Source organism: Sinocyclocheilus grahami, unplaced genomic scaffold (assembly GCF_001515645.1).
Source record: "Sinocyclocheilus grahami isolate Dianchi unplaced genomic scaffold, SAMN03320097.WGS_v1.1 scaffold277.1, whole genome shotgun sequence".
Taxonomy (NCBI): domain Eukaryota; kingdom Metazoa; phylum Chordata; class Actinopteri; order Cypriniformes; family Cyprinidae; genus Sinocyclocheilus; species Sinocyclocheilus grahami.
Window position 1 is genome coordinate 1,719,611 of NW_015505456.1, and position 27,407 is coordinate 1,747,017.

Consider the following 27,407-nt stretch of genomic DNA (forward strand, 5'->3'; position numbering starts at 1 on the left):
CTGTGTCAACGCCGAGACCACGTGATGGCGTAACTATTAAAGGAAAAAAAATACTATGGAAGTCAATGGCAACCACCAACTGTTTGATGACCAGCAATCTACAAAATATCTTCTTTTGTGTTCAACATAAGAAAGCAACTCATACAGGTTTGGAACGACATGAGAGTGAGTAAATTATGACAGATTTTTCATTTTTGGGTGAACTATCCCTTTAAGTCTTGACGTAAAGAACTTCTGAATCGTTAAAACTGTCCTTTTAAAACGAACTGTTCGAAAGAATCGATTCGCGAAAATGAATCACCCTGTGTCTGAAATCGCTACGGTGACGCATTGCTGGCACACATATTTTTTTTCTCCACTCAATTATATCGTAATAACGAGATGTTATGTCGTTTTAATGACATATTTTCTTGTAATAAAGAGATGTTATGTTGCTAAAACGACATATTTTCTCATAACAGCGAGATGTCGTTAAAAGTAATGTAATTCTTGTAATAACGAGATGCTATGTCGTTAAAACTATATATTTTTCTTGTTAAAACGACACATTTTTTTCTCGTAATAACGACATTGAGCAAGGCGATTGTTTGCATGCTGTCACCACAGTCCTGAGATAAACGATCTACACGCTGCTGAAGTTACTGCAGGAGGGATCATAGAAATACATTTCACTCACTCGTTTTCATTCACTCCTTCAAGTGAACTTTATTAGTGGCCTAATGTAGGGAATGGTGAATGAGGGTATAGGGGCCATTTCGGATTCAGCCTCAGACTTCCCTTTGCAAGTTTGAACGTGTGTGAACTACAGTTCCCAGAATGCCCGAGTCATTCTCTTTCCGGTTGTCCATGACTTCAAATGTCTCCGAGGGAAAATGCCGACACAGTTCAAGTTTACATGTTGTTCTCCACGCGGAGTTGTCATAGTTTCCACAGTATGTCAGCAGCATAATGGTATGTTGGTAATGTTATCTTCTGAGAATGCTTGTGTGTGGTTTCTTACATTTTCCTTTTATTTTCAGGAATGTTCTAGAGCTAGATACCCTGCTTCATAAGGTAACGTTAGCATGTGGTATTGCTGTAATACATGTGAAACTTTCGCGAATGGTAATGGCTTATGGCCACCAGATATTTATTTTTGCCAGATTATGGTAGTTACCACAGTTATTGTTACTACTGTAACCTTCAAACTCACTTCCCATTACAAAAATTAGTAACCACAGTTTATTATATCATGTTTAATACAGTTAGTTTTGCTACTGTAAATCATAATACAAATAGCATCCCCTTCTAAAGGGTTATTAGAATCTTTCTATCAATGTTTAAAATGATTATTTATTTATTTGATGACAGTGCTGGCTTCTCCCAAATCACCATGGTGTTATTGTAGTTTTAATAACTGGTTATCATAGTAACATGTTTTGTAATGATGTAGTCACATTTATCATTGCTCGTTATTCCTGTAGGAATCCGCGCGATTGGGAATTTTGAGTGAGGGCGAAAAAGTTCCCCCACACAGATTTTTCTCATTTTCATGTTGATCACTTGAATTCACCTTGCTGACCGACAGACCTGCTTGGTTTGAAAGTGAGTTCTGTACATCTACGCTTGACAACACAGATAGCACACGTATGTCTGCAAGACGTCTGTTAAAGATCTCTTCATCTGGAAAGCATCTGCTGTGTACAAACATCTGCTAGACGTCTTTAAGATGTCAGTTTGACAGGCATTCTAGTTAAATCATAAACATCTTAAAGACATTTTCTAAATGTCTATTTGACATCTGATAGGAAACGTCCTATAGACGTATTGCAGATGAGCAAACACTAAAAAAATACGTCTTGCAGATGTAAATGCAGACGTCTCTGTGATGTACGTGTGCTCTCAGGGAAGGAAGAGCAGACTTTTTGGCCGCAGAATTTTGCTGAAATACAGGTGCATCTCAATAAATTAGAATGTCGTGGAAAAGTTCATTTATTTCAGTAATTCAACTCAAATTGTGAAACTCGTGTATTAAATAAATTCAGTGCACACAGACTGAAGTAGTTTAAGTCTTTGGTTCTTTTAATTGTGATGATTTTGTCTCACATTTAACAAAAACCCACCAATTCACTATCTCAACAAATTAGAATACTTCATAAGACCAATAAAAAAAATTTTTTAGTGAATTGTTGGCCTTCTGGAAAGTATGTTAATTTACTGTACATGTACTCAATACTTGGTAGGGGCTCATTTTGCATGAATTACTGCATCAATGCGACGCCAAAATCATCACAATTAAAAGAACCAAAGACTTAAACTACTTCAGTCTGTGTGCATTGAATTTATTTAATACACGAGTTTCACAATTTGAGTTGAATTACTGAAATAAATGAACTTTTCCACGACATTCTAATTTATTGAGATGCACCTGTACACTAATGTGACTGCAACTTAATGGACTGTTTTGTAATTTCAACATATACTGTATATATGTCTTACATATATTTTTGTGCATTTCAGGCCTGGGACAGAAAAAAAAAACAAAGTCAGAAGACGTAGCATCCCAACCTCAGAGGGTTTTATGACGTTGGGGGTCGTGTCAGCCTAATCGGGTCATCCTTGAGTGGAGCCTCACTCTGGCCAATAGGATTAGAGAGTGAGGGAAGAGGCTTTACCTATTCTTGGAGTATGTGATGGCAGTCTTCTCCTACTGAAGCACAGAGTTACATCTATCTCTCAACTCTGACTTCAAACCCTTTTTTTCTGTATGACCAGGAACATTATTTTCCTTTCCATCGGAGAAACTGAACCAAGTATGGACCTAGGAAAAGCCAAGCTTCTGAGAACAGGGTTAAACACCTTGCACCAAGCCATTCACCCGGTGCATGGAATAGCCTGGACGGACGGTAAGCAGGTTTGTCTCATGTCGTTGTATTCTGTCGATGGTGAGCCCAAATTTGGTGACACCAATGTTATTGGACAGTTTGAACATGTCTTGGGACTCTTCTGGGGGCCGTTGTGCTGCTCCGGGTCCCCGGCGTTGCTTGCTGTCCAGCATAAAAAGCATATCACGGTTTGGCAACTTCAGCTGAGCACTTCAGAGCAGAACAAACTCCTGTGCACGCAGACCTGTGAAATGAGTGAGCCGTTCCCGCTGCTCTCCCAGGGATGCGTCTGGCATCCCAAAATGGACATCTTAGCCGTTTTGACCAAGCGAGATGCCTCGGTCTTGTTTTCCGTGCGGGTCGATAATCGTCGCGTGAAGGCCGACATCAAGAGCAGCGGTCTGATCCATTGTGCCTGCTGGACTAAAGATGGAACCCGCCTGGTGGTCGCCATCGGTAGTGCGTTGCATTCGTATATTTGGAACGACATCCAAAAAAGCCTGGTGGCATGTTCCTTCTGCCCGATTTTCGATGTAGGTGGGTATATCTGTGCCATCGAGTCTACAGACGAAGCTCAAGTGGCTGTAGCGACTGAACTTCCGCTTGATAAAATTTGCGGGCTCAATGCAGGCATCGCATTCGACCTGCCCAATGAGTCAGAGGCTTCGACGTGCCGCCCTTCTCCCGTTTTGACAGTGGATACGGACTATTATTTGGACAGACGGAGATCATGTGATTCTGAGCGCTTGGGACACGGCTCCTCATCCGGACCCATAGATCTAACGCACATTCTCGCCAAACACCGAAAATCAGACCCAAGTCCGCTCATTCACTTGAGGCGGCGGGATAATACGACGGGAACAGGTCAGGACTCGTCACATCTGATTCTGGTGACGTATGAACGTAAGGTCACCACTTCGAGGAAGGTCAGCATCCCTGGCATCTTGGTCCCTGATATTATCGCCTTCGATCCGAGCGGGAGCACGGTGGCCGTGGCATCAAACACGTGCAACATGATCCTAGTTTACTGCATCACGGATTCTTCCATGCCCAACGTGCAGCAGATCCAGCTGCAAAAAAATGAGAGGCCCAAAGGGGTGTGCTTTTTCACCAACAAGATGTTGCTCTTCATGATTGGCCGACAGAAGTCCAATGATCCTGCTTTCCTCCCCTCCTCCAACACGGACAAGTACATCTTGAGGCTAATAGCCAAGGAGCTGGTATTCGATGAGGAAGGTGCCACCCCAGTGGTTCCCAAATCCGAGTCGGCGAGTCAACATCATGGGATTAGACGTCATTCTGAGAACTTTTCTAAAGAGGACCGTCTATCAATTAAGGATCTTATACTTCCCGGAGGCTCGGTAATTGTTTCGCCATCCAGTCGGAGGAAACTAATCGAGGAGGTACGCAGCTCAGATTTGAGCCCCGTGGCGAGCTCTGCCGACTTCTCAGATAGAGCATCCAGTGCCTCCTCTGTTACTCTGGAAACCTACGACATGGATCACATCAGCCGCATGGCCACACTCGCCGTAGCCAGTCAGGCCAGCCGGGATTCCAGTCGACCCTGTTCGCCCAAATACGAGGCCTCGGAAAAATTATACTCCGATGCCACTCCGCCAAAGAACAGCTGCCAGTCCAAAGAGAAGAACCTGGAGCAGCTCACGCAAAACATGGAGAGGATTTTCACCCGATTTGCTGACGTCCAGCAATGCCTTGCAGAAATCAGAGACTTCACCCAGAATGGCAAGAAGATTGCATGCAGTTATCCATCTGCTTATGAACCGCAATATGTGCACATTACATGTCAGGTATGAAATGATCCACGGTTCTCTTTTAAATCGTGCAGGGAAAGTCTGCAGTCTTCTGTAGTAGACAAATGAAGAGTGCTAATTAGTTTTTTATTTATTTGAATTATTGCATAAAGGATTTGATTTTCAGCATTGTATTGAAAAAAACATCTTGTCCCATACTCTCGAAGGGTCTAAAAAAAAGCAACATATTTTGTGAATAATTTAGAATGTTAAATAATTTATATTAGAATAACTTGTTATATTATTATGAAATATATATTAATAACGATGATAATTATTATTCAATTTAATACTACTATAAATTATCAATATAATTGATAAGTAACCTAAATTATAATTAGTATAAATGTATTATTATTATTAATTACATTATTGTAATTTATAATATAAATGTGAGCATACCATATAAGAGCACAGACTCTTTATTATTGTCATTTGTTTATAAATAACATCATTTATAAATAATCCAAATTATAATTCTTTATTATTTTTTTATCATCATTTATAATTTATAATAATTTACATTACAATAATTTATAATGTAAATAAGTCATGAATTTATAAATAATGGTTATTATATTATTTATAATAATTCACATTATAGTAATTTATAACACAATAATTTGTTGTCAGCCATTTTCATTTTTGTTTTTTATGTTTTATGTTTATTGACTAAATGCATTAATCGAATTGTAGAGTTTGTTCATATTCCAAAGCAGAGGCTGACAGATGTGGCGACTCCAACAGGTTAAATACCCTCCACAATTAGTGAACCTTCTTAGACGTTTTTTTTCAAGATGACATACTGCATAGTTTGTATTTAAATGTTAAATTTAACATCAACAATTGATTACTTGATTAAATGATTTACTTCTGGAGCTAAGTCCTAATCCAAACCAAGACTCTACAAAGCCCATTTTACGCTTAGTCAGACCATCAGGCCGTTTAGCATTGTGAAGCATCACGCCAACTCGTAATTCCTCTCACTGCTGTCAGTACAACCCTTTGTCAGCAGATGCCAGATTGAAGTGATTCTGTTGACCTTGGCATAACTTGTTTTAGGGGAATCATCAGACTTAATCCATGACCAGGTCTTTTGTGAAGGATGCTTCCTTAAAGTGACTCATGGTGCTGCACTGTGTATTTGTCTTTTCCTTTAGAAACAGTTGTCTGAGAATGTGTATACGGACGAGAGAAGGCCGTTGTTGCTGTGTGGGGGCCGGATCTGCCTGCGGGTGGTGCAGGAACTCTTCGGCCTGATGGTCGTGGAGATGATGCATGGTATGTCTGGAAGAATGTGTCTCCATAACATTTAAATATGGAGGCTTTCCAAAATGCCAGCCCCACCACCTTGATAAATGCATATGTAATAATATGAGACACTGTCGTTGTAGTTCCAGTTACGTGCGTACAATGCCTGTATGCAGTTGGTCAAACTTTCAGTTATTACCTTCAGCAAGTGTGAAAAAAATGGGAGAACAAAGCCCAAACTAGACATTTTAGGCAATTTAAAAATGCTGGCCAAGTGACATTTTGAATGGAAATTTGAAAAAATAGTTGCAACTTTTGCACACTGAAAGAAGCACTTGAACATTTCTAAGATCTTTGTGTTGACATTTCAGGCAGATTTGCTGTTTTGCAATGAGCAGATGGGATGTATTAATAAAGCCGTGCAAAGCACGAATCCTGTTTTCCTTTGTTGAAGGCTTCGTTTAATTGTCAATGACTAAAATAGGAAGCGATTAGGTGGAGCAATCGGATTTGAGGGTTTAAGTTTGAATCCGCTTACAGCTTTTTGTGCTGTGCATCTCTACAGCTGATGTATGCTTGAACCACAGTCACTTATGCTAAGACCGCAAGTTACTGTGCAGAAATTTCTCATAGATTTAAAGTAGTTCACCCAAAAATGAAAACTTGCTGAAAATTGACTCACCCTCAGGCCATCCAAGATGAGGATGAGTTTGTTTCTTTATCAGAAATGTAGCATTCCATCACTTGCTCAACAATGGATGCTCTGCAGTGAATGGGTGCCGTCAGAATGAGAGTCCAAACAGCTGATAAAAACATCAGTAATCTACACCACTCCAGTCCATCAATATCTTGTGAAGTGAAAACCTTTGTGTTTGTAAGAAACAAATCCATAATTAAAACAATGCTTCTGATAAGAATACAAGTCCATAATAACGCTTCCTCCAGTGAAAAAGTCCATCCCATGTTGCCTGAACATATTTCTTTCAAACTATTTTGGACTGTTTTCACTTGTAAACAGTACTTGATCTGTGCATATTTCTCTCCTGATTCAGACGAGATGACTTTTTCACTGGAAAACACAAAATATTGGATAGAGGACTTGTATTTTTGAAGTTTAAAACATTTGATGGATTTGTTTCTCACAAACATGCAGCTTTTCGCTTCACAAGATGAGTGGTGTGGATTATTGTGATGTTTTTATCAGCTGTTTGGACTCTCATTCTGACGGCACCCATTCACTGCAGAGGATCCATTGCTGAGCAAGTGATGGAATGCTAAATTTCTTCAAATCTGTTCTGATGAAGAAACAAACTCATCTACATCTTGGAGTACATTTTCAGCAAATTTTTATATTTGGGTGAACTATTCCTTTAAATAAATTTTTCTTCTTCTCACAGGTCCCATGTGGATCGTCTTGGTGGCTGATGCAGATGGTTTCATTCCGCTCACATTTAAACACAAAGATGAGCTCACAATCAGGAGTGCCAGAAGGAAATCTCCTGTAAGACCCCCGAGCTGCGCTGATGTATTTCCACCTGAAAGTCCAGTGTCTTCCAATGCAGAAAAATAAAGCTTGTATCATCATAAGAGGACTTATTTGAAATATTTGTACGATATTTGTCTTGTGTTAGCTGGATATCTGTGGCTTACACAGGGATATTCCAAACTTTTTGTTTGGAATTCAGGGAAAACGACAATATTCGCCACTGTGATATTTATTATGTTGATAGATTTGTGTAATGTGACAGTTGTCAAGGGCAGAACAGTTTTTTAATTTTCAGAAGAAATATCGAGTGCCTGCTTGGTTATTTTTGCTTGAATAGTTTCTATTTCGTCCCACACAACGAAATGAAGGTACATGTAATGTGAAATTAAAGAAGATTCATAGTGATTGTATTCTTTTATGTTTCATAATTGATTTGATTTGATTTGATTTGTAAGCTGTAAGACAGACATTATTACCCACATTAAAAGAACTGCATAATAGCACATTCACACAATGAAAAAAAAAATTAATGATGCAACAATTTTCACTCAGAAATTGCTAACATTTTAGAAATAATTACAAAGAAGTTGCAAGTAACACTGATTTAAACTGAAATAGTATTTTCTTGTAAATAAAAAATCTTTAAAAATCTAAGTCCACCTTTGCACATTTTGCATTGCCTGATTATTATTTATATAAAATTTAAAGAATCCTTTGGGCTTATGTTTGAAAACATACTGTACAAACAAACAGAATGATGAATTAAACCAAATCAGTATTTTTATAATATTTTTTCTATATTTTGCATTTATTGAAGCATTTTTGAAATATGCTGAAGCTATGTGAACCAGCACAATTTTTATTAATCATGTAATCAAGTCATTCAATAATATTTATAATGACTAAAACAGCTTAATATATTATCAGTATATTTTACTTCAGGAAATCCTGATATATAATGATATATAGTCCATTCAAGTGTATAGATTGGATACTGTAATACTGTATATGTGGCTATATGTTCATTTGAAAATACAGAAACAAACTGAAATGTTTACAGTAAAACATTACTCATCTCACACAGTGTAATATACACTAACACGACTCATTCCAGCGCTGGGCTAGAATATCAGGATCGGCTGTTTGAGGACGTTACGCTCTGCTCAGATCTGCTCAGAGATTTACAGGTAATACTCTGGCTTCTGAAAAATAAACCAAATATATGTACATTTCATTATATATAGTATATACAAAATATATTGATATATAAAATAAATACAAATGTAAAAATGTATATTATTTCTAAAATACAAAAATATATTTTTCATATTTGTATTATATATATATATATATATATACATACATACATACATACACACACACACACAACCGTTCAAAAGTTTGGAGTCTGTAATTTTTTTTAAAGGGGTCATATGATGCGATTTCAAGTTTTCCTTTCTCTTTGGAGTGTTACAAGCTGATTGTGCATAGATAAGATCCCTGAAGCTGCAATGTCGCTCCGGCCGGGACAAGGCATCATAATATGGTAAGGGGCGTAACATTTCCGTCACACGCTTGAGGTATTCGGCCAATCACAACGCACTGGATAGCTGGCCAATCAGAGCACACCTCGCTTTTCAGACCGATGAGCTTTGTAAAAATCGACGCGTTTCGGAAAGGCGGGGCATAGAGGAGAAACAATAATGTACAGTATGTGGAAAATAATGTGTTTTTTGAACCTTAAACTGCATAAACACATTTCATTACACCAAATACACAAAATAATGTTCTTTTTAGCAACATCATATGACCCCTTTAATGTTTCTGAAAGAAATCCTACTGTTCACCAAGGCTACATTAATTTGATCGAAAATACAGTAAAAACAGTAAAATTGTTAAATATTATTACAATTTCAAATAACTGTTTCCTATTTGAATTTATTTTAATAAGCAATTTATTCCTGTGATGCAAAGCTGAATTTTCAGCACCTTTACTCCAGTCTTCAGTGTCACATGATCCTTCCGAAAACTTTCTAATATGCTGATTTGCTGCTCAAGAAACATGTATTATCAATGTTAAAAAGTTGTGTTACGTTCGATAAACGGAAAGTACAAAGCAACAGCATTTGTTCGAAACAGACTTTTTTGTTACATTATAAATGTTTTTACTGCTGTCACTTTTGATGGATTTAATGCATCCTTGCTGAATGAAAGTATTGGGTTTTATGTAAACCTGACATCAGGGTCTTCACCTGAGCTCCTCCAGGGCGAGTTTGTTTCGTAATCTGACGTCCTCGCTGATCGGGTACACCATGAGGATCATGAGGCCTGTAGTGATACAGGCCACCGGGGCGGCGCCGATGAGCAGTTTGAGCGTGTAGACCACTGGAGTGGGCTGTCTGCACGCTCCTGTGTCATAACCAGCAAACCTATGGACAATACATTTCAAATGTTTACACCACTATCTGTCATGTTTCATCATCTCCAGCCGTAAATACTGAAAGAGTGCTCTCACTGTAGACAGAGAGTCGACACTCCGAGAGAAATGCCTGCAGCAAACTTTGTGAAGAAAGCATATAGGGAGTAGAAGATCGCCTCGTGTCCTTTTGAGTTGCGGTTTGCCAGTCTGAAGTCATCTACTACATCTGGTAACATTGACCTGAGCAACAGGAAACACAACACAGCGGAGGCCTCAATCATCATCGCTATTAAACATGGACATTGGTACCGTAAAGCCAAATCCTCTTTGTAGTCGGCACATAAAACTGCAATTTACTCATTTGGGGCTTTTCCAATCAACCCGAGTGTGTCTTTAAAAACCAAAAAATAGCATGACCCTGCCATGAAACCTGTTATTTGGATGCTGCTGGGTTATTAAACCTATGTATCCAAGGCGTAAAATCAAAGCTTGGGAGGTTTAAATTTTTATGGATCACTTTTAAATACATGGCATCAACTACATTTTTTAAAGAAAATGCTTCATTTTTCATCGCCACTGCAAAACCGAACAGTACTTTAAAACAGAAATGCTACACTTCGTTTATATTTTGGTTTGTAAGACTCACCATGGTAACAAGAGAGATGCAGCCACACTAAGCCCAGATGATACGGCCACGACATATGTCACTATCAGATTAGGGATGAACACCAGCATCACTGTGAACGGCATGATCCACTGCACACATGACCATTTAAAAGAGGTCACTGAATGTTACCCAATGTACATATGCATTAGCATTTAAAGGTGCAATAATAAACCTCCAGAAATGAATAATGCATTTTTTTGACTCCAGTCATATTAGTGGTCTAGAAGAGGCCATTTAAATTGTATATACCGGCCAAATACTGTTCACTTAATTCTGGCAAGGCCCTTAATATCAGACACTCGCAGATTAAATGAATCATGGATTGCATTTATGCTTGCAAATGTGATGTTTTTACATCAGTGTGATGCTGCATCCATGCCAACAGGTGTCAGTATACAGTTAAAGAACACTGTTGTATCAGAATATTACACACACACACACAAACACTTTTCACACAGAATTTACTAGTAGCCTAAATTTGACACATAAATGGCAAGTAAAAGTGAAATTTTAAAGTATAAAGACTGAAATAAATATTTTCTTTCTAAAAAAAAATATTCTAATAATCTTTGTTTTATTTGCATCTTCAAAAACTCTTTTTCTACAGTGCAGTTTACTACATAGCACAATACAGTACATTTACTCTCTAAAAAATGATATAGCAGTATAAATTATTACTACGTTTGGCAAATGTAGCAGGTCATGTAGGTATACATATTATAAACCGCAGAAACATAGAAGCTAAAAAACTATGGTATTCTCTAATTAAATATCTGAAATTGTTTGTTTTTGCTATAAGTCAGTGTCATTTTAATATTATTGATATAATATTTATTCTTTTTTAATTAGCTTTTCTTTTTCTTTTTAAGTTTTACTAATTTTTAACTAATTTTCAGTCATTTTGTCAAGTGCTTTTGTAATTTTGTATTAGTTTATTATTATAATTTTAATATTTCTATAAAGTGTTCATTTATTTTTATTTCACTTTTAGTTTTAGTAATTTCGGTACTTCAGCTATTTCAGTTAATTGCTAAGGTAACATTTCTCATTTTTTGTTACAAATACTTCAAATAGTTTTGTTACTAAAACATTTCTAAGCATTTTATTTCAATAACCAGAAACAAGTTTTAGTTAACAATAACAACACTGCCATACACTATAACATTTATTATAGTCTAAAATACCCAATTATTGTTATTCAAAATATGGTGGTATCATTTGATCATTTATAATACTACTGAAGTTCAAGATGTATTGGATAAAGAGTCCTCCAAATCTCTGATAAAAGGGATAATTCACCCAAAAATGAAAATTATGTCAACATTTACTCACCCTCACATTGTTCTAAACCTGTATGAATTTCTTCTTTCTTCAGCTATCTTTCAGCTTTCACACAAACTATGGAAGTCAATGGCTACCGTCAGCTGTTTAGTTGATTTATTTCTTCAAACTATCTTCTTTAGTGTTCAGCAGAAGATAGAAACTCATACAAGTTTGGAACATGTAGATGGTGAGTAAATTATGACAGAATTTAAATTTTTGGGTGGACACTTGATGAAGTATTTACTGTAATGCCGCAGAAAGCTGCTGTTTTCTTCCCGAACTTCTCAAGGAACCACTGCCAGAATGGGATACTCACTGCTGCCGACATCTAGAAAGATATACAGTACAAAAGATCTGTCACATATTCACTTTACCCACTTAACAGAAGACACGGATACATGTTAGAGAATTATAGAGAGCTTTGTCTTTCTTTTAATGTCAGATAAGTAACTAAACAAATAACTGCTGAGGAGCGTCAATGGCAGGTCGGAATATTTATTGAATTAAATTCATAGTGCTGTCAGCTTTTCATGTCTTCATCAGGTACTCACCAGAATTGTCAAAACAATGTTCTGAAAGTGATCCCGAAGTTCCACCGCATATGTGCAGAACAGCACAAAGTTACTTTGTATCAACTGCAAAAGGAAACAGCGGCAAATGGAAATGTAATGCAGTTCTAATGATCTCATTCATTAATCCAGCCTGAAATGCCATGTTTAAAGGAATAGTTCAACCAAACATTAAAGTTTTTTACTTTCACATTCCATCAGAAAAATAGCCTACGGGTTTGGAATGGCGAATACATTATTTTTCAGCGAAGCTTACATTCTGGCAATGCATTCAGAGTTTTAAATCTGAAGAAACTGTATACTAATTGATATAATTATTCAGTTACATAGTTTGCTCCACACAACGACCAACTGAACACATTCTAGAACGACATACTAAAGGGAAAACCTGTTACCTGGATGGCCACGGATATGAAAAGGAAAGCAGCCGTCAGGGTGAGGTAGGACCCGTGCTTCATGACCAAAATAAAGGCCTTATGGAAAGGAATGGCCTTGTCTGTTTTAGGAGCATAGGGATCTAACGCAGACAAGAATGCACAGTAAACATAAATGTTAGACATGGTAGGTACTGTATATGTATAGCGCATGATAGTTTTATGACACATTTAAATGAAAGTTCACCCAAAATTAACAATTCTGTCATAATTTACCCACCTTCATGTTGAAAGTTTTTTTTTCTTCAGTGGAATGCAAAAACACATTCCAGACACAATGGTTATACTGCAGTTTTCCATAAAACGAAAAGGGAAAGGACACAGTCAAGCTCCAAAATATGGCTTAAAAGAGTTAATAAGACTTGTGGAGTACACACATACACACACACTCACACACACACACACACACACTCACACACTCACACACACACACACACACACACACACACACACACACACACACACACACACACTCACTCACACACTCACACACTCACACACACACACACACACACTCACACACACACACACACTCACACTCACACTCACACTCACACTCACACACACACACACACACACACACACATTTATATATTTATAAATGGGAAATTGGCATGTATTCAAACTTGGCTTGCATGCCACATTTGAATATAAATGAACGGATTTTGGTGTGTCACACAAAGCTATCATATACGCTACCATTTAAAAGTTCAGGTTCAATGAGATTTTTTTTTTAAAGAAACTTATACTTTTATTAATCAAGCATGTATTAAATTGATCATAAGTGACAGCAGAAACCTTTACATTTATACAAATGATTTCTATTTCAAATGAATGCTGTTCTTTTGAACTTTCTATTATTCAAAGAATAATGGAAGAAAAATGCATTACAGTTTCCACAAAAATATTATGCTGCACAACTGTTTTAAACATTGATAATAATCAGAAATGTTTCTTGTGCTGTAAATCAGCATATTAGAATGATTTCTGAAGGATCATGTGACACTAAAGACTGGAGTAATGATGCTGAAAATTCAGCTTTGATCCCAGGAATAAATTACATTTTAAAATATATTCAAATAGAAACCAGTTATTTTAAATTGTAATAATATTACATTGTGTTACTGTTTTTACTGTATATTTGATCAAATAAAAGCAGCCTTGGTGAGCATAAGATACTTTTTTAAAGAACTTACAAACCCCAAAGTTTTGAACGGTATAGTGTATCTTCAGAAAACATGGAATATATAGCTAATAAGTCATATGGACTAATGTCTTGTTGTTTTTTAATGGAGATTAACAGCTCCAATCCGCTTCTCTTTCAGAGCAGCATGTACTTTCTGCCGAACATCTCTTTTTGTATTCCACAGAAGAAAGTCACGAAAATGTATTGTTTTGGGGTGAACAAAGCATACTTTTCCATTCAGACGCAGCTGCAAAACACAAATGTTTGCCACACGATTACCACACACACTCACCATCTCTCTCTTTGACTCCCAGGAACATGACCACCGTACAAACCAGAAACAGCCCACCGATCACTCCGGCAGCTATCATGTACACTTCCTTCTGTGAAGAGAAACAGAGCGGTGATTGAAAACCTCTGTCAACACATTCAAATCTGTCTTTAATAACTCTTAATCTTTGGCTGGAGTGCTATTCCAGTACTTGGTTGTCAAGTTACAAATGATCATATTTATTTGAGTCTATTTGCTGCTTCAGACGCCGTACTGTATGGTCTTGTAAAGTGTAGCGAGCCCAAATTAGGTGCAACCCAATAAAATAGGAACTTTTCAATCTATTTCCCCCAAACAGGAACTGCTCTGCCCTAAACAACCTCAGGATTGTTTGCTATTTTTTTCACTGACCGCGGCAAGCACTTCATTATTGTTCCAGATCAAAAGTGCCGTTCCAGAGGAGTTGGTTGGCGCACCCAACCTGGCCCGGCCGCCTCTGAGAGCCTTAACCAGAGAGACGCTCTGCAGTCCAGCTCCACATAGCTGTGGCCCTTCATGGTTCTCCATCATGGGTTTCCACTATGGAACCCTCAGCCACATCCACAGGCCAAGCTTGTCAGTTCATTTTCATGTCGGGTTTGACTGACATAGAGCTCAGTGGCTCTCGGCTCAAAATAGAGTTATTCAGTCTGCTAAACAAGCACATTTATTTATTGATTCTGAGGACTCCGATGAATATAAATTGTTCCCCTGAAAGTCAAAATCTAGAAATCCATACCTAATTAGGTTTTGGAGGGCTTATGGTTAGATGACACTTGATGTTTTCAGGGAAAAAGTCATTTGAAAAAGGAAATAAAGCTAATTTAGGCAAAGCAGTTCTCTTTAGAACTTAAAACTAGAATTAGAATCTAGAAACACAAAATGAAAACATTATTATATTATATTATTATATATGAATATATTAACAGCTATGAAAAATGTAAAAATAATAAAAAGGTTTATACTATTATATTTATTCTAAAATTAATATACATATATATAATTCGAAAGATTGTGGTCGAGAAGATTTTTTTAATGCTTTTTAAGGCTTTTTTGTGAAATCTCATTGATCACAATATATTGTTCATAAGTTTGAGGTTGATACGATTTTTTTTTTGTTTTTGAAATTAGTCTCTTATGCTCACCAAGGCTGCATTTATTTGATCAAAAATACAGTAAAAGCATAAAGTTGTGAAATATTATTACAATTTAAAATAACTATTCTCTATTTGAATATATTGTAAAATGTACTCCAGTCTTCAGTGTCATATGATGCTTCAGAAATCATTCTAATATGCTGATTTGCTGCTCAAGAAACATGTTGAAAAAAGTTATGCAGCTTAATATCTTTGTAGAAACCATGATGCTTTTTTCAGGATTCTTTGACGATTAAGAACGTTTAAAAGAACAGCATTTATTCGAAATGGAAATCTTTTGTAACATTATAAAAGTCTTTACTGTCGCTACGCATAAAATGCATAAAAATAGAATTACATAAATTTAGACCCAAAGGAACTGCATTAAGTGCAATGGTTCACTGGTGTACTTTGAGGTCAATTTTAAACAAGTGTAACTGTGACACGTACTGCATGAGACAGGAAGTCCTGTAAAAGCGCCAGGGATCTGATGACCTCTGTCCCGCTACTGCTGTTTCCTAGGTAACCAGTGGTCAGGTTTCGATGTGGACAGTGCTTCAGAGTGTGTGCGCTCGCTACGATCTGACCCTGAATAGTAGCCCCCACCAACGTCCCGAGCACCTCCACAGTCATACCTGCACATACACATGCAGAACATCCTTACTCTTCATTGTTATTTACATTTGAAAGCATTTCCAAACATGCACAGTTCTCAATATAAGCACTTGGCAGGCATTTGTTTTCGGATTATTGGAGCACAATGAAATCAGATGTTGTTAATCTTCTAGAGCAATCCAAACATGGCTTTAAAGATGGACACTGTTGTGTGTGTAGCTGTAAGCGTACGGTAAGCTGTAGCAGAGTCTCTCTCGCGCTGGTCGGTGCTCAGGAACATGGTCAGGGCAGAATAAGGCACATGGAAACACTGCAAGAAAGATTGAGAACAAAACACAAGACAGACAGTGATTAATATGGAAACTTATAGATATGAACTCTTATTCTGAGCAATTACTTTTATTTACTGTCATAGAAAATTATTTGCCATATGATGAGATATGGCAGCAATATGATATGATACGATAATTTATATACAAATACCTCAATTTAATGATTAATAATAGTCTAAAAATGGTCAAAAAATGTGCAGTTGTCTACTTATAAAAGCCAAGGAGATAATATTGAAATGTTAATAAATGTCTTATGAAAATGCAATAAATTATTGCACAATGAAAAAAACAATAATTTCAGTTACTGAATAACATTTTTGACTTAGATAAAAGTCAAATAAAATAAAACAAAACAATATTATATTATATTATATTTTTAAATATCAATATATTACAAGCTAATATAAACAATTAAAAAGTAAAAAAAATAATAATGACTAATATATATATATATATATATATATATATATATATATATATACACACACATATATACATACAATATACACAATTTCAATGAAAAAAATATAAACAATAAAAAACCAAAAATAAACAAAACATGTGCTTAAAAAATCTCAATATAAAACCTATGAATTTAGATTTTACCATACCAAACTCATTTTATGTTACTTGCAAAAAGATAAAGAACATTTTCTTTTCAGTAGTTCTTTAGATTCAGTAGTAACTTCATATAGCTTCTTCAAACCAGTGTTTTGGTTTCTAGCAGTATGATGTTTTTTTTTTAAAGTAACTAGATAATAAAAAGGTCTTTATGGAAGTTAAATAGTACCTCCTATATGGTTTAGGCAATAAAATTATTTTTGGTTCTAATTGGATGCTTTATTTTTAAGATGTTAAGAAATTATGGAGTGTTCTGTATGCTCTCATAAATGATGATCTGAAAAAGGGCAAGCAAAATGATGAGGAATCCAAAACTTAGAGCATGTTCATTTATCAGTGGTTTCATAACCACTCATATTTCCCATTTATACACCCATTTATATTATGTCATATTATAAATCTCAAAAGGAAACAACTTACAAGCTCATAAATCAACGCTATTCATTCCAAGAGCGACATGTTCTGTTCTATTTAAACGTGCGGTACAAAATCAATATTTATCGAAGTCCAGCAAACCTTCCTTGAACCTGCTTGCATACTGCATTGCAAACTTACTATAGGTGTGTACTACAGTCGGCTAGCTTTTCCAATTTACTCAAAAGCCAAGTCAGCACTGCGGCAGACCATTGGGCCAAACGGCTACCAAAATAAATCTAACTACAGAGCGTTTCTGCAGCGGTGCTTCTGTTTTTTTTAAGAGTTCCCTATACTGTTCATTTAACTTCCATTAAGGGTTTTGATTCTGAGTAGCCTAAGGATTTGTTTATTTAAACATAAACCAAAGCCTAATTATGAAAAACTGACTAATTAGAATCAGGTAACCTACATTCTCATACATGCACACTGGAAGCAGCTGCTGTTTCTCAGCCGTGTGCTTACAGACAATGAAGAACGCTAAAAGAGGAAAGCAGCATTTATCCTCTCTGGTGGTTTCAGGCAGGTCGAACCATGTATTTATCAAGTAGTTAGAATGACTTTTCATTACAGCATAGACTGCTGCGGTCAGAGCGGCTTCTCCACTCCAGCACTTATAGGCGGGTTTTACGGAGGACAGTATGGAGAGACCTGCGCCAAGCCATAGTAACAAAGGATAGAAACACAAATAAATCATGGAAACTCCATGCAGACATCAAAGAGGCTGGGCTATAGATAACCACATGAACTTTTGTTGACAAGCATTTTTAGCAAGATAATTTTACTTGAGAAGCATCACTGCATAAGAGACTCTATACACCATTCAAAAGTCAGATTAATACTTTTATTCAGCAAGATACAGTAAAGAATTTCAAATAAATGCTGTTCTTTTGAACTTTCCATTGTTAAAAAAAAAAAACGGTTTCCACAAAAAGATTAAGCTGAACAACTATTTTCGATGTTGATAATAATAAGAAATGTTTCACGAGCAGCAAATCAGCATATTAGAATGATTTCTGAAGGATCATGTGACACTGAAGACTGGAGTAATGATGCTGAAAATTCAGCTTTGCCATCACAGGAATAAATTACATTTTCAAAAATATTAAAATAGAAAACAGTTCTTTTAAATTGTAAAAATATTTCACAATTTTAAGGTTTTTACTGTATTATTAATTAATAAATGCAGCCTTGATGAGCATATAAGAGACTTCTTACAAAAACATTTAAAAACCTTACTGAGCCCAAACTTTTGAATGGTAGTGTATTAAAACTCATTATCTTATTATTACTTAAAAATCTGAAAGTCCTAATATCTCTTCACCAAGATGAATGACTTCTGAAATCACAATGTAATTATTCGGATAACTCAGGCAAGAAAACGAAAAGACTGGATATACACCCAAGACTATTTAATCTAAATTCTGAAGCTTCTTTGTGTTATTGATCTAACGAAGGAACAGTAAGAGGATTTGATGGTAGGCCTACTAAAGTGTGAAATGAATCAGGAAGCTTGTGTGCTTAGCCTAGAAGCTGAAACTAATTCTGGTTGATCTCTTACTAAGCATGACTCTTGCTATTGCACACGTTGTATTGTGATTTGAACAAACCCCCAACTCTAAATACACATTCTTGTTAAGTTCTGATAAGAAGAAGAAGAAGAAGAAGAAGAAGAAAAAAACTTTCTTAATTAGTATTTCTGTCTTGTTTTCTGGTAAAAAAACAAATCTCTTACATTAAAATGTTTTTTTACTTGTGTAAGATAACACTGGTTTTGAGGATTTTTTTTAAGCATGCATTTTTCCCCCTAGTGAGCATAAACCTCGCTAGATTTTTAGCTGATTTGAAGTTTTTGACAGAAATTAATACTTATTTATTTTATTTACACTGAACAAAATTATAAACGCAACGAATTAGGCTTATGTGCTGAATATATAATTAACACAAAACATCTAACATTCACTTTTCCATCAGAAATATTTTCAGTAGGCCTACACATAATGTAAAAATGTAAATTTTTCCCATGCATTTTTGATATCAACCGACATGTTAATTTGATTAAATAATACAGAATGCACATACACTAACAAAACGTATCTTGGTAACACAATGGTATAGATAGATAGATAGACAGACAGACAGACAGATGAACTGCAGCAGGTTCCATCACTCACATTCACTGCAGCAGCACATTCAATAGATGTAATCACAAAAACATATGCACGCCCCCTACAGCACAGCAAAGACAACTCACAGGATCCTAGATCTAGTGAGACATCATAACTAACATGACAGTAAATAAACCAAATTATTAGCGTACAGGCATTTTAATTATAAGTTGTAGTGTTTCGGAAATGCGCCAAGGCTGCATTTATTTGATCCAAAATAAAGCCAAAACAGTAATATTGTGAAAATATTTTACAATTTTAAATGACTGTTAGCCTGATGGTCAGACCTGGTCACATCAACCTTAATGTACTCCAGAAATTCTTGACATTTAGCCCGCTGGCCAAGAAATCAACCATATGGTTGGCACGACATGTAAACGCATTTCCAACATTTTGTGCAATGATAAACAATATGTGGAAATAAACAGGATGTTTAAAAGGACACGAGATTCGAATGGATCAACAGTAGAGACTAGAACTATAATTCCACTCATTCCTTGAATGATTCCTAGATTATATAGTGATGAAAAGTTTGAATTAATTGCACTGCAGATTGATAGTGGATCAACTTAAACTACTCAAAAAATGATAGACAACTGAACCATATGATTTTTTTTCCCTAATGCACTTCTAAAATATTTAAAATAGGTAATTTTTTCAGAAGAAAGGTTCAAATGCATTCACGCAAAGTCGCATATTGATCAGAAAGTCTCCTAATTTTCTACTTATCATCTCTATGTGCATTTAAAACGCATTAGATTCCATTTACTCCCCTTTGAAATGAGAAACGGAATCAGCATATCTTCAGTAGGTTTATTGCAAGCAGAGGTCTTTATAACAGAGCCTCTGTCTTAGGCAAAGTGCATATAACATTTGATATTTATAACTTATCCGGTCCACAGTAAGACATACCAGCACAGATGATCGAACACAACTCCATTAAGCATCATTGCAGCTTCCATGATCTGAATTCTTCAGTGATCTATGTGTAAGCATGTATAATAGTGAAGGGTAAATACTTGGCTTGTGCATACTGCATTGCATCAGAAAAGGCCAACGCTTCCAACTGTAAAAGAACATGATGGGAACCTTAAAAACTACATTTTAAAGAATAATTCACTCGACTATGAAAACTCAGTATTTATTTAACTTTTTTTTTTTTTTTAAACATCCACATGTCATTCCGTTCAACTGAAATGTAAGTTAACTTGCTGTGACTGGATCACTGAGTCAGTGAACTCAACAACCATTTCAGTCTGATCTTTTCACTTTTTTGGCAAATTATTCCTTTAAATCTATTTGTGTTGAAGTGGCCATCTATAATGTTTTAGTAATGTCCTAAATGTTTTCAAAGTCAGAAAAAAAGGTCTTTATGGTTTTAAAGGAATAGTTCACCCAAAAATGCAAATTATACTCACCCTCAAGCCATCCAGAATGTAGATGAGATTGTTTCTGCACTGGAACAGATTTAGAGAAATTAAGCATTCCATCACTTGCTCACCAATGGATCCTCTTTGCAGTGAATGGGTGCCGTCAGAATGAGAGTCCAAACAGCTGATAAAAACATCACAGTAATCCACACTACTCCAGTCTATCAATTAACATCTTGTGAAGTGAAAAGCAGCATGTTTGTAATAAACACCAAGACATTCAAGACGTTTTAAACGTCAAACTGTTATTTCGAGCTAAAGTTCTCTATTAGATAGCTTTTTCCAGTGAAAACGTCAGCTTGTCTGAATCAGGAGAGAAATATGCAGATTAAGCACTGTTTACAAGAGAAAACAGCCCAAAACAGTTCCAATGAAATATGTTCAGATAACAGGGAATTCATTCTTTCTCTGGAGGGAACATTATTACAGATTATGGACTCGTATTTTGGCCAGAAGCAACAGTTTCAAGTTAAAACTTTTTTTTATATATATATACAAACAACCAGCTTTTCACTTCACAAGACAAGTTAATTGATGGTCTGGAGTGGTGTGGATTATTGTGATGTTTTTATCAACTGTTTGGACTCTCATTCTGACGGCACCCATTCACTGCAGAGGATCCATTGGTAATGTAATGCTAAATTTCTCGAAATCTGCTTTAATGAAGAAACAAACCCATCTACATCTCGGATGGCCTGAGGGTGAATATATTTCCATTTTTGGGTGAACTATTCCTTTAAGAAAGTATTTATGAAATGTAAGTCAAACACGTGGGACCAATAAATCGGAGTCTCTGTTGCAAGCAGGAACAGTCAGGAGTGACCAAAAGGAGCTTGTGTGTTGAGAGGCCTCTGAACGATGACAGCATTTACTAAGTCGGCTTCCTCCAAACTCTGACCCTCATCTCTCAGCTCTCGGAACGGCAGGGATGTAGTCAGGACGAACGGAGCATCTGTTCTCTGAGCCTGCTCCACAAAATGCTGCACATCACTGATCCTGGAACAATTACATAAAGGCCAACGTGAATGCATCTTCTCAGGGAGCTTTGCAGAAATCATGTTCAAGTCAGAAGCATGACATCTTTACATGTTGTGACGCAAACGTTAAATCCAGAGTAATCTGATTTGATCTGCTGCAAAGTTGCAGCTTACAATTCTTCCATTTTACCTTGTGAGCTTATATTACATAATTATTAAGAGCTTTTGAGGGTAGGATTTCAAAACTGGAGCATCACAACATGCCCAGGGTGGATTTATTGACAATACAATAAGAACATTCAGACATAATAATCTTAGCTGTGTCCAGTTTATAAAAGCATATTACACTATATATATAAAAATGCATATTCAGTTATATTATAGTTTTTTTAAGGTGATGCTTTGTGGTGCAAGACACAAACCAAAAATGCTTCCATTCATTTAGACCAAATAATTTAATAGTACAAATAGTTGGCTGCAGTATTTTGATGGCGTCAAATATGGAATATTAAATTTTGCTTAAAACATATATTACATACAGTTACATGCACACACACATATGCTATAGTAGTTGTAGTAGTTATTGCCATGCCAGCATCTAAGGCTATCTTCATGGCAAACACATGGCTACGTTGAAATAGTACAAGGCTTACATAAACACAAAATAAAAACCAAGCTATACAAGATTTTTTAAATTAACATATGATAATAAAAAAAATCTAAAATCTTTTCTGGTAAATTCTTGATAAAAAAGTCCCTGAGTGAGCGTACTTCATAAAAAAAAGTTTTCTACTTGCATTAAAACTGAGGCACATACACTATAGATAGTAAATAATACTTCTATATAACAATACTACATAAGTTATATATATATATATAGTTTAGTCATGCAACTCTAGATGGTGCAGGCTGATGGGTTGTTAACGTAACTGAAGATATTCAGAGAGTTAAACGACTTGGCACAAGCTGATTGGTCCATGCTGCAGCCAATGAGCTTACTGCCTTGCATTTATATGGCTGGCTAGCATTCACTAGAGATTCCTGCAGTGCGCTTTCAGAGTTTCTCTGAAACCCTCCACCTTCCCCAGCTCCACCTGTATAGATCTGCTACGGGTTATTTTATATGCTATTTGTGCAGCAGCAGTATGTCTTAAATACTTATGGCACCGTATCGCCGTATGCATTGTCAGTAGAAATTTCCTGTACTTGCTTGCAGCAGCAGCAATAATAACTAATAAATATGACCCAGATGTGTTTTCATGAGATTCACCTTCTACGAGCATATGATACTTACCGATGGCACAGATTAAACCTCTGCACAAGACGCTGACCGTCTGCCAGCCAGATCTGGAGGGAGGTCACGGGGAGGTCCTCATTCAGCTCCACAGCCGGGAGAGGAGGACCAGAACAGTCCTCATGTATCGACCGAGACCTGGCCACCACTCGCGGAGCCAAACTACAGAGGGAAATCATTTCCACTTAATCAATTTCTAAAGTATGGTTAAAAGCCTAGTTTTGTCCAATGAACTGCAATTATTGTGGTGTCATGTGATTTCACATGGTCAACTATCTAACACCAACATCTGGATAATCTTTGACACATTTACAGTCAAAATATCACTGAGTAGTGCTGCGAGGACACCTAGGCCACCACTCGCGGAGCCACACTACAGAGGGAAATCATTTCCACTTAATCAATTTCTAAAGTATGGTTAAAAGCCTAGCTTTGTCCAATGAACTGCAATTATTGTGGTGTCATGTGATTTCACATGGTCAACTATCTAACACCAACATCTGGATAATCTTTGACACATTTACAGTCAAAATATCACTGAGTAGTGCTGCGAGGACACCTAGTGGATGTTTGTGGGAATAACTAAGACTAGATGAATTACTCAAATCTTTCATTTTAATGCTTAAATAGCATATACTAAAAAGTATCACTATTATGACTTCTCTTCAGGTGTGAATCTTTGGCCAATTCAAAACAATGTAACCCAGAGAGGATCTACTACCTTCCCAGTCTGTAACCTCGGCCTGTAAACGGGTGAAAGGTCTTTTTCTTTGGGACATAAACTTCATTTTTCATGTCCTCCACATTGACTTCTAGTTCTTCATCCTCAGCTCTTCCTTCTAGCTCCAGAGGCAGCTCACTTTAAATAGAGGATTTTTAGATTGTTACAAAGCTAAAAGATTTTATGTCTGCATGTCATCATATGATGGATACAATAATGATAATAGAATGGCCATTTTAAAACCATTGCAAGAACTGGAATGTGAATGCTATAATATTGCCACAGTGACAAAAACACTACTCACCCTCTTTTAATGGCCTCCAAGAACTCTTGGTTTTCTTCTAGAGTGTAACTGCGAAACTCTTCATCGTTGACCGTGAAGCCATTTTTCCACAGTCTCACTACAATCTCCACCTGAAAAAATTTGGCCATAAAACACCCTTAATAAATGTATTACATTTGCATTTCTGTTTGATGATGCTAGTGACTCAGAAGTTACACACTTAAAGGAATTTTTCATCTAAAAAGCAATGCTGAAAATGAAAATGTACTCCTTTAGGCCATCCAAGATGTAGACGAGTTAGTTTTTTCATCTAAACAGATTTAGAGAAATTTAGTATTCCATCACTTGCTCACCAATGGATGCTCTGCAGTGAATGGGTGCCGTCAGAATGAGAGTTCAAACAGCTGATAAAAACATCACAATAATCCACAAGTAATCCACACCACTCCAGTCCATCAATTAACATCTTGTTAAGTCTGAAAATCTGTCATTTAAGACACTTTTAACTTTAAACCATTGCTTCTGTTTAAAATATGAGTCCGTTATCCATAATATAGTTTTTTTGTGAAAAAGTGCACAGATCAAGCATCGTTTTCAAGCCAAAACAGTCCAAAAGAGTTCTAAACAAATATGCTGGTGGATTTTGATGTGAGAGGACTTTTCTCCTGGAGGAAGTGTTATTATATAGTATGGGTACGTATTTTGGCCAGAAACAACAGTTTTAAGTTAAAAAGCCTTGCTGGATTGGTTTCTTACAAACATGCTGCTTTTCACTTCACAAGACTGATTTGATCAGCTGGAGTCATGTGGATTATTGTTATGTTTTTATCAGACTCTCATTCTGACGGCACCCATTCATTGCTTAGGATCCTTTGGTAAACAAGTGAAGGAATGCTAAATTTCTCTAAATCGGTTTCGATGAAGAAACAAACTCATCTACATAATGGACGGTCTGAGGTTGAGTACATTTTCATTTGTAGGTGAACTTTTTTTTCTCAACGTGACATTAACTTGATGTAGCTACTAAACAGCAACAACGTTTTTATTTTAGGTAACCACCAGAATGTTCTGAATGCGATTGCACACAAGATATCTCGGTATGAACTGTCTGACCTTTTTGCCGCTACTGGCGACACTGCTGATCTTCTCCACCTCATCGAGCAGGTCCTCCACGGAGAAACTGGATCTAATAGGGCTAACCTCCTCATCATCCTCATCTTCCTCATTGTGTGTCCCTTCACACCTAAGAGCTCATGAAGGCAACAGAGTGAAGATTGCTTTTAGATTACTCCAATTACGAACATACAGTAATGGCGTAATGTTCGCTCATGATAATGTTTCAAAGCTGAGAATAGATACAGAGCAGTCTATAGCGGACTTACCATGTGTCATCTTGAACCCTTTCTCTTGAATCAATATCGCTAATCATGACGTCTTTTGTTGTCCATCTTGCAACACAAACATAAGCGGGCATATATAAGTTATAAAGGATGGTGCAAGTCAATGTAACCACTGCATCTGTGCTTACTGAATAATTCATGGAGCAGGACTTTCTGTGTGAGATTGACAAGTGAAGCGAGATCTGAAATTCTCATAACACTGATCTGCTTTCATACCAGTCCAGTCAAGGTAAAATTAACATGTTTGACACATTTAAAATTAACACATTTTTCAATCAAGGTAAAATTATGTTTCAACTGCCTAGAAATGACCAATGATACACGGAATTCAATTACTGTTTAGTTCTTTGACAACGGATGGAATAATTACTCAAATTAAAAAATATTATTAAAAGGAATAAATATTAATATATTTCACAAAATACATACACACACACACACATATATATATATATATATACACATACATACATACTGTATACATATACACATATACATATACGCATATATATACACATATACGCATATATATACATATACATATACATACACATATACGCATTTATATATACATACACATATACGCATATATATACATACACATATACGCATATATATATATAAACATATACGCATATATATATAAACATATACGCATATATATACATATACACATATATACATACATATACATATACACATATATATACACACACACATATATATATATATATATAAACTTGTAAGCAACAAAGAAAGTGAGTAGCCCCCGCATGTTAGCCAATCAGAAAGGTTTAACGAAGCTCTCTGCCAATGGTGAGAATTTGGGGGCATGGCTGTCAGTTTCATCAACGAATGGAAGACGGGGAGTGTTCGGGGAAACCTGTTTGGAAATAATCATTATTGTTGTAGATACCAGCCACTAGTGGAGGATATGGAGGAACACTTTTTTTCAGCCAAAAATAATCACATTAGGGTGTTTTGTAAGTGCACTGCCATTTACTCACCCCTCCAAACAGAAGAACAATATCAGAGTCAAACCATCTGGGTGAACTTGGAAATGGACCGACTTCCCATTCTTTACTATGATTGAAATGACATTTTCCAAATTTCATTTTGCCTGACGACTTGATTAGAACAAAGATGTTTGAGAAAATCTGCACTGGGTGAAAATGTATTAAAAGTTCATTTAGACTTTCCATGACTTTCCCATGATATTTGAAGATAAAAATATTCATCCTTTTCCGTGACTGGAAGTCACTTTGCATGACCCTGACATCTTCAGTTTTGAAATGATAATAATTATTAAAATTAATTGTATTTAAACCATATCCTATTCATACTTTTTGCCAACAATCGTGTAAATATAACCATAACAAAAAGTACTGTGCATGGCACGGTGAAACTGGTAATATGGTGCTTAGATAAACTGCACGGTACTGTCCAAGGTACTTAAAAATACCCCGGTACTGGTACATGCTCAACATTTTGGACATAGCACGTCCAAACATATTCGTGGATGACCAAACATGACCGTGGATCACTTTTTTGTTACTAAGCCAAATATTAGAAAGAAAATTAACACATTTTTCAACTTTAAAAATGTTTAAAAATGTTGCAACTTTTACATTGTTCACCAAATAAATCCTTTACTGCAATTAAATATACTAAAATATTAGTTGACTGCCAATACCAA

General features: G+C 36.2%; 3 protein-coding genes across 7 annotated transcripts; 1 reads left to right on the plus strand and 2 right to left on the minus strand.

Annotated features, from left to right (window-relative positions):
• The first annotated feature begins 838 nt into the window (after positions 1-838).
• On the plus strand, positions 839-7,938 carry LOC107600078 (WD repeat and coiled-coil-containing protein C2orf44 homolog). Of its 4 annotated transcripts, XM_016291867.1 has the most exons (7): positions 840-951; positions 1,020-1,053; positions 1,464-1,584; positions 2,500-2,665; positions 2,755-4,672; positions 5,836-5,956; positions 7,324-7,938. In XM_016291867.1, exons 5-7 carry the CDS (start codon positions 2,795-2,797, stop codon positions 7,494-7,496), a joined length of 2,172 nt encoding a protein of 723 aa, XP_016147353.1. In that variant the 5' UTR covers positions 840-951; positions 1,020-1,053; positions 1,464-1,584; positions 2,500-2,665; positions 2,755-2,794; the 3' UTR covers positions 7,497-7,938. The 4 variants fall into 4 exon arrangements, with proteins under 4 accessions (XP_016147349.1, XP_016147350.1, XP_016147352.1 ...); XM_016291863.1 differs by having other exon boundaries at positions 839-951; positions 2,500-4,672; XM_016291864.1 differs by lacking the exon at positions 1,464-1,584 and having other exon boundaries at positions 839-951; positions 2,500-4,672.
• Positions 7,939-8,287: 349 nt separating this feature from the next.
• On the minus strand, positions 8,288-18,006 carry LOC107600109 (major facilitator superfamily domain-containing protein 2B-like). Its single transcript, XM_016291899.1, has 11 exons — positions 17,851-18,006; positions 16,303-16,381; positions 15,907-16,091; positions 14,303-14,393; positions 12,786-12,907; positions 12,373-12,456; positions 12,066-12,149; positions 10,478-10,587; positions 9,928-10,071; positions 9,665-9,841; positions 8,288-8,614 (listed from the first exon to the last, which is right to left on the minus strand). The coding sequence occupies exons 1-11, from the start codon at positions 18,004-18,006 to the stop codon at positions 8,542-8,544; spliced, it is 1,305 nt and encodes a 434-aa protein (XP_016147385.1). The 3' UTR covers positions 8,288-8,541.
• A 3,708-nt stretch (positions 18,007-21,714) lies between these two features.
• LOC107600119 (UBX domain-containing protein 2A-like) lies at positions 21,715-25,960 on the minus strand. Of its 2 annotated transcripts, none has more exons than XM_016291910.1 (6): positions 25,694-25,960; positions 25,425-25,554; positions 24,333-24,442; positions 24,029-24,166; positions 23,308-23,469; positions 21,715-22,032 (listed from the first exon to the last, which is right to left on the minus strand). In XM_016291910.1, the coding sequence occupies exons 1-6, from the start codon at positions 25,849-25,851 to the stop codon at positions 21,849-21,851; spliced, it is 882 nt and encodes a 293-aa protein (XP_016147396.1). In that variant the 5' UTR covers positions 25,852-25,960; the 3' UTR covers positions 21,715-21,848. The 2 variants fall into 2 exon arrangements, with proteins under 2 accessions (XP_016147396.1, XP_016147397.1); XM_016291911.1 differs by having other exon boundaries at positions 25,425-25,561; positions 25,694-25,959.
• Between the last annotated feature and the right edge of the window lie 1,447 nt (positions 25,961-27,407).